This window comes from Scleropages formosus, chromosome 3, assembly GCF_900964775.1.
Source record: "Scleropages formosus chromosome 3, fSclFor1.1, whole genome shotgun sequence".
In the NCBI taxonomy this organism is placed as follows: Eukaryota; Metazoa; Chordata; class Actinopteri; order Osteoglossiformes; family Osteoglossidae; genus Scleropages; species Scleropages formosus.
In genome coordinates, this window is record NC_041808.1 from 39,851,552 (window position 1) to 39,865,208 (window position 13,657).

The 13,657-nt window shown below is 47.2% G+C and overlaps 1 gene segment (V, D, J or C); it reads right to left on the minus strand.

Annotated features, from left to right (window-relative positions):
• Positions 1-3,987: 3,987 nt before the first annotated feature.
• Positions 3,988-13,657, minus strand: part of LOC114910224 (Ig heavy chain V region 6.96-like) — a gene marked incomplete at its 5' end in the record, with an annotated part of 32,046 nt that continues 22,376 nt past the window's right edge. The window contains 1 exon segment of the V gene segment in view: positions 3,988-4,184. Within this exon segment, the coding sequence occupies positions 3,988-4,184 (197 nt within the window).

A 13,657-nucleotide genomic window follows, 5' to 3' on the forward strand; every position in this document is an offset into this window, starting at 1 on the left:
CCCTGGGCAGCGAGCGCGTTGCGCATCTGGGCGAGTTCTGCTGAGTCCGGATATGAGGGGGAACCTTCTGTCGTAGTTTTGTTCCGCTTGATGACGGACTCAAGTGCAGAGTTCTTCAAAGTGATGTTTATTATAGCAGACAGACGTAATCCAAGAGAGAAGTCGGGGACAGGTGAGGGTCGGGCGATCGGCAAACAGAATACACAGGGCAAGGCGAGAATCGTGGTCAAGGAATATACAAGCAAAGGTCGAGGCAGGAAGGAGTTACAGGTAACACAGTCAGGCATGCAAGGGAAGTCACTGAACAAGGTTCCGCATTGTCTCCTCTTCGACGTCCCTTTTTATCTTCGGTTCCATCAGGGAACAGCAGGTGTCGCAGATCCGCTGGTTGATGGAGACGTGACACAAATTTTTTCATACACATTTGATGTACATATTAATGCTTTATGTTGCACTGATATAATCCCAAGAACATGAAATAAATGTTAAAGACAATGATTCATAAGTATGTTCATGAAAACTGATTATGAACTTGCATTTGTTGAAAATCTGGCTTTACTCCTTATATTTTAAAATTGCCTTGCTACGAGATGTATCAGGCTACATCTCCACATATCTCAGGTTCTGCACAGAAAATATACTGTCTCATTTGCAGTAACATTTATTTTTTTTTAGCTGACAGCAGTTTCTTTTAGTAAAATTGCACTCGTCAAAGGGGTACATTTCCATAGCAGCACAGCTACAAGCTATCAGACAAAGGCAACACAACAACATAAAGGCAAACTAATACAATAAACATGTGGGAAAAGGGTACATCAGTCATACTTCACAAAACAACATGACAGGTTCACCACACAACGTATAGAGACAATACAAACATCTACTTTGGTTTAATTACTTTAGGGCTTTGTGCTTTACATCTCATCATAACATCTGTAAACTTGCCAATACACACACACACATTTTCTGAACCGCTTGTCCCATATGGGGTCGCGGGGAACCGGAGCCTACCCGGCAACTCAGGGCGTAAGGCCGGAGAGGGAGGGGACACACCCAGGACGGGACGCCAGTCCGCCGCAAGGCACCGCAAGCGGGACTCGAACCCCAGACCCACCAGAGAGCTGGACCCGGTCCAACCCACTGCACCAGTGCACCACCGCACCCCCTCTAACTTGCCAATAACATTTACAAAATAAGAATAACACAAAAACATGTTAATTTATATTTTGGGACCAGTACACACACACACACACACACACACACACACACACACACACACACACACACACATTTTCTGAACCACTTGTCCCATACCAGGCCGCGGGGAGCCTAACCCGGCAACTCAGGGCATAAGGCTGGAGGGGGAGGGGACAGACCCAGGATGGGACGGCAGGCCGTCGCAAGGTACCCCAAGCAGGACTTGAACTTCAGACCCACCAGAGAGCTGGACCCGGTCCAATCCACTGCGCCACTGCGCCCCCTTTGGGACCAGTACAGAACACCAAAAAGGAACTTCATACACTATTAAAATATATATTGTCCTCTTGAGCTGCTCCATGGAGTAGCTCATTGATTAATTAAAATTGGGCTTTAATAACTTGACAAAGACATTTGAAACACCAGAAACAGGAAAACACAGATGTCAAGCATGAGGACCAAGACAGGTGAGTTGTGGACCCAATTGCGGGTTGGTTTTTATTCTAGTGAATCAGGTTCAAAGGACGAAGCAAGCTCAGGGTCAGGAACAAGCGTGGGTCTTTCCAGGGGCGAACGTGGCAAGGCAGGCAACTCATAAGTCAAAGAACAGGCAACGGTCAGAACCAGGAACGGTAAACAGACAAGACATGACAGGCAAGATGCTGAAACCGCAAGACCACTAGGATGACTGCAAGAATCCGCATCCGGGCGTGGATGCGGAGTCTCTTTTATCCCAGGTCTTCTTGATTGGATGCAGGTGTTGCTGCTTTGCTCGTTCCCGGGGGCGTGTGACAACGGAGAAGACATTTGCAAAGTACACAAGGTAAGCGAGGCAGGGTGTCTGTCTTACTGGGTGAACAGGAATCACATGAAATCTACATTTCCAAGCCCACTATGACTCCAATCAGTAGTTCTAAAGCACTAACTCTAAATGGCTTTCCCAAGAATCCTGTTTGTTACACCAGTACATCTTTTGACTGTGGTTCTTGCTCACCCACAATCTATCGCACTGTGATATTTCTGTAGGACATTCATATTAATTGCCATGTGATTTAGAAGTGCTTTTAGAAATAGTCCTCTCATCACTCTTCGAGAAGGAGTGTGCAGCTGCACAACTGAACAATTTGAAAGCATGCAGCTTGCATCCCAGTAGTAAGCCCTTTTAAATAAAAAGTAGCTTTCTGAAACAGCAATGTTTAGGACAAAAAGTTAAGGGTTAAGGTGCTCACAAAGTTTCCATATTAGTTATTGACTGCAAATGCAAGTAGTTTCTTTTATGTGTGTACCACATGGGAATCTGCTAATAATACACTCGGTGAATGAATTAGTGCATATTTACAGTTTGGGATGAGTGTATGAATGTCATTCATAGAGTCTATGACCCATTCAATTTACACCATCCTGCTGGTTTAAAGACCAAAAAGCTAAAGCGAGCAAAGCAGAATTATTATTTTGAATAGTTGCTAACAATTACAAAGATTTTGACTAAAACAGCAACTGAGTGATCTTTCACTTTAATGTTGTAAAGCAGAACACCTTCCAAACTTCTGCACACTGTGTGATTTTGATGGCGATTAAGATGATTTTCCCACACCCATGACCTTTTTGAGTAAAATACCATTTCACGTTTCATAGCACAGGAGATAATGAACCTTTCATATTTCTTACTGGCTTGGCGATCAAAGACAATAAGATAAGATTAGATAACACTTTATTGTCTGTTTGCACAGAAATTTGTCTTGCTTCACCAGCTCAGCAATCAATTTACCTCAGACATCACACAAAACAAAAAAAAGCCATTACATAAATACAAATCCACAGAAACAGCATGAATAAATATGCATTTGCATTTAGTGCAGGTACATCAATCAAAATCCAAACAATTAATGGGGTGTATCTGCTTGTGTGTGTGTGTGTGTGTGTGTGTGTGTGTGTGTGTGTGTGTGTCTGTGCAATAGTTACATTTGAAGGGTCAGATGGGTATGAAATGTAGCTGATGAACCATTTCTTATGCTCTTTGCCACTAGTGTCCAGCTTTTTGTGTTTCTTGTGCAAAGTGTTGATTTATATGGAGCTGGCTCCAACTGTGCATACTTTTTTAACTTTACATTGCTTATATGTTCCACATATTTCAGAAATGGCTCTGACCTCCCCGAGCCTTGTGCTCTGTATTGCTTTGCTAGGCTGTGGTTCGCCACGACCCCGACAAGCAGTTTCAGCCAGTGTGTGTGTGTGTGTGTGTGTGTGTGTGGATTTCAGTGTTAACTCTTACAAAGGCGCTTCATTATGCTTTCCTAATTTAACATTAACTTCTGAAGACAAACAGAAAATTAGATCATTGGCTAATTTGATCATCGCCATTACAACATTACTTCCATCCTGGGTGTGTCCCCTCCCCCTCCGGCCTTACGCCCTGTGTGCCGCGTTAGGCTCCGGTTCCCCATGTCCCGTATGGGGCGAGTGGTTTGGACAGACTACAACATTACAACAATATTGATTTATTACTTATTTCTGAGTAAACCTGTAACATAATTTTATTGGTAGTATTTTTGAGTTTATACAACACATTCTTCTGAATTGCTTTTTTTAAATTACGAGAAAATGTAACATGTTCTGATGAATGATGATGAAAATTATGAAATTAAAAAAGGGAAAAGCCTTACTTGGAGGCGGCTTCTTCGAAAAGTCCTTGACCATCGGGTCTGTCTGTGCCGGTTGCTCTACAATAAACTTGTAGGACTTCTTCACCTCCCAGTCCACGGCTTTGACCCGCACTTGACTGATCACACTTTAGGTGACACCGCTCTTCACCGACGGGTACAGCAGGAAGTCGGACACCAATTTGCCGTCTGCATCCATCCACTTGAAGGTGACTGAGTCCGCCGGGAAGTAGCCACTGGCAAGACAGCCGAGACTGAGCAGTTCAGCATTGCCTCTGGAGCAGCAGGGCGACAGGGCGAACACGGAAGTAAGAGCCGTTTGTGCTCCTGTGGAAACACACGAAGACACTGGACACTGTGTTTGAACAGTGGACCCTTCCTCACCCGGCAAAGACCGGTGTTACTACAGTGATCAGCGCCGATTTTCACTACAGTGTAAGCGAAGAATCCACTTCAGCCCCCCCCCAGACCCCCACTATTATATAATCCTAATATGGCCTGAAACTGTTGGGCTGTTTTCTCACAGGAAACCATGGGAAATACTATTAATGTCACTCTGCTCTGTTCATTAAGTCAAGTTCAAGTTTATTGTCATAGGTACAAGTGCCATGTACAAGTATCATGAAATTCTTCCTGAATGCTTCTCCACAGACTATGGACAAAGACAGAGACAATAGAAATACTGCACAAACAAAACAATGACAATGACAGTGAGTAGTGCAACAGCAATAGCAATAAATAATGGTAACAGTAATAACAATAATACCAGTTGACAGCCAGAGAACTCAGATGAGAGAATGAGAATGAGAATGCTTAAAGTGTCAGTGTAATTTACCAATGTGCTTGGGGGGAGCAGTCCAACTCTAATTACTAAAGGTGGCACATTGGTTAGTGTTGTATACTCTTACAGCAGTGGGATAGAAGCTGTTCCTCTACCTAGCAGCACGGGTTCGAATAGACCTGAGCCGCTTTGCAGATGGTAAAGAGGAGAAAAGTGCCCATGAGGGGTGACTATGATCTTTCATGATGCGTATCATCTTTCTGAGGCAGCGAATGCTGCAGGTGTCCTGGACTGCTGCTAGCTGTGTGCCCATGATTTCCTGAGCTGTTTTGACCACCCTCTGTAGGGCTTTCTTGTCCTGTATGGAGCAACTGCCACCCCAGGATGTAATACATCCTGTGAGGACAGACTCCACAGCACACCTCTAAAAAGTGGTGAGGACTGTAGTGGACATCCGGGCTTTCTTCAGACGCCTAAGGAAGTGGAGACATTGATGGGCTTTCTGATGGTCGATGCTGTGTGCTCAGTCCATGTGAGTTTGTCAGTGAGGGTGACCCCTAGGAATAAATATTTAAAGCAAGGTATCTATGTTATTTTATAACATCTGAGACGGTACAACACACACACACACACACACACACATTTTCAGAACCGCTTGTCCCTTACGGGGTCACGGGGAACCAAAGCCTACCCGGCAACACAGGGCGTAAGGCCAGAGGGGGAAGGGGACGCACCCAGGACGGGACGCCAGTCCGTCACAAGGCACCCCAAGCGGGACTCGAACCCCAGACCCACCGGAGAGTAGGACTGCGGTCCAACCCACTGCGCCACCGCACCCCCCGACGGTACAACAGTGAAAACATTTCTTGTTTTGTTCGAGAATTTGTGACATAAGCTTCAACATCTCATGATTTCTACTTTTTGGTGTTTTAGCCATAGGACAAAAAGCTTTAAATACAGCTGTAGCACGCCGAGGCTGCCCGGGGAGGGGGCGGAGACAGGGTTAAAGCAGCCACAACTGGGGTTGATTTCATCTCCTATTTCTTCCCCAGTGCCCAGCAGTAGAGAGAAGAGACCGAGGAGGAGAACCAGACCGAGACGACCGCAGACCCGATCCCTGACATGAAGCCCACGTCCTGATCGACCTGACTCTTCCAGCCAACACGAAACCTTTCCCTACCTGTTCCCTGCTCCTCCTTTCCCATCGCCATCCTTCTCTGCTGTCTAGGCCAATAAAAGTCCACAGCTACGGACGACTGCATCTCCTGTCTCCTGCCTTGTCTCTTGCAACAGCAGAGAAGAATTTGTGCAGAAAATAAATGCACATCGTGTGGCCAGTTGTGTGGAGGAAGACGCTCAGAGGCGGAGGACCAGGTTGGACGGTGACGTGCTGGAATGAGCAGGAGGCAGGAGGTTACAATAATAAAACGACCATTAAAAAATGTTAATGCATGTTTTCATGTATAAGATTTTTTTTTTTTTAATTTAAATTGCGCCCTTCGCGAGTCTAGCCATGTTTCCATGAATTCTAAATAGCTAGAATACATACATGGAATGATGATGGTGCACAGTTTCTGTCATGCAGAACCGAGGACGCGGGGTGCCTGGATCCAAGTGGAGGATCGGTCGTCAAGAACCAAGGGATCAGGCAAGTTCTCGTTGTCAGGGACAAGCGAAGAGTCAGTCGATCGGTGGTCAGGGTGAGAACGAGGATCCAAGGACAAGGTCAGGGGACGAAGCAAAGGGTCAAAGCTGGGAAACGGAGACAGGAAGCAAGGAACGAGGAAGAACTAGACATAGCGCAGGAGGGACAGCTGTCTCAGCGAGATTCCACGATTGTACGGGAGCTGAGGAGCGTCTTTTAAGGCTGTGTGTACTGATTGGTGTGATGCAGCGTGGACGTGACAGTACCCCCCTCCCTATGGGCTGCTCCAGCCGCCCTGCAACGTCTCAAAGGAGAGTGGCCTCTAGAATGCGGAGCTGGCTTATCCGGATGGTCCCGATGAAAATCGGCAATGAGGCACGAATTGAGGATATTGCAAGCCGGCACCCAGCTGCGTTCCTCAGAGCCGTATCCCTCCCAGTCCATGAGGTAGTAAACGCCTGCGTTTGGAGTCAAGGAGGGTGCTAATGGTGTAGGCCGCTTCCCCATCCACTTCCACTCGAGTGAGTGTCGGGTCACCTGGAGCGGCTTGGAGCAGGCTGGGTACTGTAGGGCTTGAGACAGGAGACATGGAATGTGGGACAATTGCTAAACGAGAAGGCAGTTGCAACTGGTACATGACTGGGGTGATCCGGCGAAGGATCTTGTATGGGCCTATAAACTGCGGGCTAAGCTTCTTGAAGGGCAATTTCAGGTGAATGCCCCTTGTGGATGATCATACCCGTTGCCGAGGCTGGAAAAGCAAGGTGTGGTGGTGTCAGTTCGCCTGTTGCTTATATCAGTGTATGCTTTGCTGTAGATGGTCCTGTACCTCTTGCCTCGCTGCCTCGCTGTTCAGGAGCCAGTTATCCACAGCAGGGATCTCAGAGGAACCCGGGATGCCAGGAAAACAAGGGAGACGGGTAACCGAGAACACAGCAGGAAGGAGACAGGCCTGTAGAGGAATGGGACAAGGAGTCACGGCCATATTCGGCTCAGGGCAGGAAACGAGACTATTGGTCCTGGTCTTGTCTGCAGTAGCTCCTTAGAAAGCAACCGAGGTCTTCATTCAGTCGCTCCACTTGTCCATTAGCCTAAGGATGGTATCTGGATGTGAGGCTAACAGACACTCCAAGCTTCTGCCAGAATGCTCTCTACACCCTGGACACAAACTGAGGACCCCGGTCGGAGACAATGTTTTTGGGCAACCTGAAGATCTGGAACACGTTCTGAAAGAGATGCTCAACTGTCGCCAGGGCAGTGGGGAGTCGAGGCAAAGGAAGCAGACGACAAGACTTAGAAAACCTGAATCACTGTATTACCCTCAGAGGGTGGTAAGTCTGTCAGAAAGTCTACCGTTACATGTGACTAAGGCCTGGCTGGAACCAGAAGGGGCTCCAATAGCCCTGCAGGTTTTTGTTTTGGGGTCTTAGCCTAGGCACATACCTCGCATGGCTCCACAAACTCCTGTACGTCCTCCCAAAGAGAGGGCCACCAGTACTTCTTTTTGAGCAGGGCCAGGGTCCGTCAACACCCTGGATGGCCAGCGGCTGGGACGTCATGCACCCAGTGGAGGAGCTGTGGGCACATCCTGGAAGGGGCATACTCCTTGCCTTCGGGGGCATCGACTGGACTGGGTTTCTCCACTTGGGCCCTCTCGAGGTCCTGCGTGATTTGCCAACGTACAGGAAGCAAGTACCAGGCAGGATGGTCTCGCGCATTACTGTAGTCGGGCCCTTGTCGTACAACCGGGACAGGGCATCAGCCTTGGTGTGCTTGGCACCAGGACAGCTGGAGACTGTAAACCAGAATCTGGTAAAGAAGAGGACCCAGCAGGCTTGCCGAGGGTTGAGCCAACAGGCTGTCTTCAGGTACTCCAGGTTTCGGTGGTCCATAACGACCAAGAACGGGTGAGTAGTCCCCCCCAACCAGTGTCTCCACTCCTCCAGAGCCAGCTTGATAGCTAACAATTCCCTGTTAATGATCTCATAATTGCATTCTGCATGTGACAACCTACGTGAGAAGTCTGCACACGGGTAGAGCATGGCTGGGGTTCCCTGTCTTTGTGATAAAACCACCTGGACACCCGCAATCGAGGCTTCTACCTCAACAACAAAAGGTAGTGAGGGATCAGGGTGCTTAAGGATCAGTGCGGTGGTAAATGCTGCTTGAGGTCCTGGAATGCCTAAAGGGCCTCTGGCTGCCAGGAGAGCTGGGACCTTTTACCCTTGAGGAGTGATAAGAGGAGCAGCGAGGCTACTGACTCTGCGAATAAACCGGCGGTAAAAATTCGCAAACCCAAAAAACTGTTGTAAAGCCTTCACGGATGTCGGACTGGGCCAGTCCAACACTGCCTGGACCTTAGCCGGGTCCATTGCTACCCCGTCTGGACCAAGGATAAAACCCAAAAAAGACACAGGCTCCTGGTGAAACAAACATTTTTCACCCTTAATAAAGAAGCCGTTCTCTAATAAGCGACTGAGTACCTCTCTGACATGGGTCACATGCTCGGCCATAGAAGGCGAGAACACCAGGATGTCACAAAGGTATACTGGGAGACACTTATTCACCAAATTGCCCAGCACGTGATTAACAAAAGCCTGGAATACAGAAGGGGCATTAGCTAACCCGAACGGCATAACCAGGTATTCATAGTGGCCTAGTGCGGTGCTAAATGCAGTTTTCCTTTCATCTCCCTATCTTATTCGGATGAGATTGTACGCACTGCGAAGATCCAATTTGGTAAAGACCAGTGCAAGCGCGGCAGTGATTAACAGCAGGGGGATGAGAGTATTTTACAGCAATTTCATTGCGTCCTCTGTAGTCAATACAGGGACGCAGACCACCGACTTTTTTCCCCACAAAAAAAATCCCTGCAGAGGCCGGTGAGGTGGAGGGCCTAATAATACCCAAGGATAGGGCCTCCATCACGTATCGTATTCCTCCATGGCCTTCTATTCAGGTAGAGACAGTGGGTAAACTCGACCACTCGGAGGGGAGGTTCCTAGCAGGAGGTTGATGGCACAGTCCCATGGACGGTGTGGCTGTAGGGCAAACATGCGTGATTTGCTAAAGCCCTCAGTGAGGTCCGTATACTCCTATGGCACAGTCGGAGGTTGTGTGGAGTCAGGACTCTCAACTGACGTTGCCCTATAAGGTAAGGAAAGACAAGAGGAAGGGCATCGCTCTCCCCATGAGACCAGTTCCCCAGAACTCCATGGGAACACCGAATCATGCAAGGCCAGCCAGGTGTACCCTAGAATTTTTGGGGTGACCGGGGGTTTGATTAAAAAGAAGAGATGGTCTCCCTGTGACATGCCCCTGTCTGAAGGCAGATCTCCACTGTTTGGGACTCCACCACCCCTGTACCTAGTGGTTGCTCATTGAGTGCCTTCACCCATAACATGACGTCACAGTGGCGCATGGGAATACTATGTGACTGGGCGAAAGTGGCATCCAAGAAGCTGCTAGCATCTCCAGAGTCTACGAATGCACGTGTAACCACCCCACGACCACCCCTCTCCTATGTTAGGACTGTGGGAACTGTGAACTGAGGGACTGCCTGGGGTGGGGTCACTCACCTTGGACTGTCGGGCTTGGGGTCCTCCTAGGAAAGGCCTTTCTGAGCAGGTTGCGACATAGTGACCACCACCCCTACAGTAGAGGCAAAGACCTTCTCAGAGCCATCTCTGTTTTTCTGCAGAGGCCAGGTGGCCTCTGCCGACTCGCAAGGGTGTTAGGGCCTCTCTCGTGGCCGGCTGTGGCTGTAGCAAACGTGCACGGAGCTGATTGTCTACAGCGATCTCCTGCCGTATTAATTAATCCAACAGCCTGTCGAGGCGGCCAGAGGATTCGTCGGTGGAGCATGTGTGACATCTGGTGACGATCCAGGGTATAGCAAGGAAACTCGTGTCTTTTCCGGCACCGGTTTTACGTCCAGACGCAAAGTGCGTTGTTGCAGCACTTCTCATGCTTTTGTTTGCTGCTGGGTCCGTGTGTAAGACGGAATCTTCTGTCACATGGAACAAAGGACGCGAGGGGGCTGGACCCAAGTGCAGGATTGGTCATCAGGAACCAAGAGATCAGGCAAGTTCTCATTGACAGGCGATGAGTCGGTCGATCAGCGGTCAGAGTGAGAGCAAGGATCCATGGACGAGGTCAGGAGATGATGCGAAAGTTGGACAGCCAGAGAACGGACACAGAAAGCAAGGGACGAGGAAAAACAGGACATAGCGCAGGAGCGACGGTTGTCTCAGTGAGATTCCGTGATTGCACAGGAGCTGAGTAGGTGCATAAAACACAGGATAGACAAATCCTGATACCCTGCTACTAATTTTTTTTTTTTTTTTTTGTAATATTATAAGATACACAAACAAGCAAATATAATGTCAGAGTAGTGGCTGAATAAAGGCTTTATCTGGGGTGCTCATGAAGATATGGTGCGTGGACATTTACACCGTACATGAGCTTAAGAGATCTTGGGTGAAATGGGTCCAGAAAAGGTGAGTTTTCAGACCCTTCTTGAATGTAAACTGAGTTTCCGCGGTTCTGAGTGAGAGGGGAAGGTCATTCCACCACAACGAAGCCAGAACCGAGAACATCCGTGCTTTACCTTTTGTGTGTGGGACCACCAAGTGAGCAGAGCGGGACACCGATTGAGAGAGGCAGAAGAGAAGAACAAGAGCTCCGCCAGACCACTTGATAGGATCTCTCGGATAGGTAGGACTCAAACCATCTTAGTGCCACACCTTTGACCCCAAGCTGATTAAGAGAGGAGAGTAGAATCCGGTGGTTGACTGTGTCGAATGTTGCAGACAGATCGAGGAGGATGAGGACCGAGAAGAGGGAGGCAGCTCTAGCGGTTTGGAGAGCATCAGACACCACCAGAATGGCCATCTCAGTGGAGTGACCAACTTTGAATCCTGACTGATAACCATTGAGGAGATGGTTCTGGGTGAGGAAAACATTTACTTCTTTATTTATTTATTTATTTATTTATCGGATGATAAAAAACAGACCTCCTGCAACATAGGGAAGCTTTAAGCTGTAAAATTGGATTGGTTTCATGTAGCCAAAGTGTAACGTCTGTGTCATCGATGTTTGTCAGATCCACTTGAGTGGGTGTGTACGTGGGGTAGTAAGCCAGCAGATGTTCTGCAGTTTGTTGCTGCTCTCCACATGGGCATCTAGGGCTGTCTACTAGTCCCATTTTGTACATGTGTGCCCTGAATCGGCCATGCCCGGTGCGTAGTCGATTTAGGCGCTCCCAGCAGTGTCTGTGCAGCTGGCTTCCAGGTGGTTTAGACGACGGCACTCGGATAAATCTGTGTAGCCATGAGCCACTGTCCTTTGTCCATTGCTTTTGCCACTCAGCTTCCGCCCAGGCCTTTGGTGACATGCCACTGCTGTTGTCAAGCAGCTGCACCACGCACTGATGGAAAGGCCTTTGAGATTTCAGGGGGAGTTGCTTTTGTTGGGTAGAGGTAATAGCAGTTAGGTGACTGTAAAGCAATGATCTTTTATTGTTTAAGGAGTGTTTTGCCAGTGCTATGCACTGTGTACTTCTCCTGATATCAGGTGGAGGTATGTCGCTTACAACAGGTAAGCAAGTCGTTGGTGTGGAGCAGATGCAGCCAGATACAATTCTCATTGTGGTGTTCCAAGCGCGGTCTACTTTGTTAATGTGGGTGCTTCTAGCCCATACTGGTGCACAGTATTCTGCTGCAGAGTAAATGAGTGCTGTTGAGGTTATTTGTAGCACTTTGAAGTTTGCTCCCCATGAGAGGCCAGCTAGTCTTCTCAGTAAGTTCTTCCTTCCATTTACTTTCTTTGACAGTTGGTCTAAATGATGTTTATAAGAGAGTGTTCTGTCAAGTGTTATTCCAAGGTATTTTGGGAAATTGTTTGAAGGAATAGCATTCCCTTTGCATGTAACTTTCAGTTTGTAGTCTGCTAAGGCATTAGTAAGGTGGAAGCAGCTACATACAGTCTTACTGGTATTGAGCTGGAGTCTCCATTTTTGAAAGTAGTCACTTAGTTTGTTTAAATCAGAGCTTAATGACATTTCTATTCCTTTGAAGTTTTTTGCTGCAGTTAATAGAGTGATGTCGTCTGCGTAGATGAACTTCTTGGATGCTGTTGTTGGTATATCAGCGGTGTATACGTTGAACAGCAGGGGAGCAAGAACTGATCCTTGGGGAACACCTTTTTTCAGGAATCTTTTCTTACTGCTGTCCTTCCCTACTGTCATTGTGAAGCTTCGGTTGGTTGTCAGAGTAAGCATAAACTTAACTAATATCTTGTTCGGGTTTCTTTGGTGGAGTTTCAGTGATAGAGCTTTGTGTCAAACTGTGTCATAGGCTGCAGACAAGTCAATGAACACAGCGCCACTTTTTAGGCTTTTCTGAAAGTTTTCCTCAATGTTTTCGGGTAGTAGCATGACTTGGTCAGTGGTGCATCTTCCCGGTCGGAAACCAGATTGTTCATCGGCAGCTGTGGGTCGACTATTGGCTGGATGTGGTTATAGACTAATCTCTTGAATAGTTTGTATGTAATGCACAGCAGGCTGATAGGTCGGTAGCTAATAGCTTCACCTGGTGGTTTATTCGGCTTCAGTATCTCAATCGCTTTTGCATGTCGCCATATTTTTGGAATTTTGTTTTCTTTAAGACATATGTTATAGAACATCCTAAGCCAATTGATAGCTTGTTTGCTAGCATTTACGATGAATTCTGGGTGAATGTTGTCCGGGCCTGGAGCTTTACCAGGTTTGAGATGTTTGATTACACTATCTATTTCTTGAGGTGAAAACTCTTGATATAGGCTCAAATCTTCTGAAGGTTTGTGTAACTCTTCTTTTAGTTCATTGAGCACTTTACGGGAAAACACTTTATCACGTTTTGCAAATTTGCCATTTTGGATAAAATATGTGGCTACATCTGGAGCTTTAACAGATGTGTTGTTAGTTTTTATCTTTCTCCTTGTGCCAGTAAGTTTGTGGATGGCTGTCCATGCTTTCCTACTGGAATGTGAGAAATCTATGCTTTCCACTGCTTCCCTCCAGCATTCTTGCCTGGTTTTGTCTAGGTGCTCAATTAGTTTGGAAGCTGTGATTTAGACTTCTTCATTAGTTTGAGCGCTTTGGTGTTTTTTGTATAATTCTTGACATTCTTCATCCTAGCTGGGAACAAAGAGTTTTATTACACCTCTAGGAATGTGCTTTCAAGCTTTTTCCATAATAATTTTGGTGAATTTATTGCATAATTCATTTAACTTATCTTTAGTTGGTTCTTCAAGGTTGCTTATAGCTTCTTCAATGTCCTTAGCAAAATTGTTCCAGTTGGCTTTCCGCAGATTCCAACGTTTAACTGGGTAGCT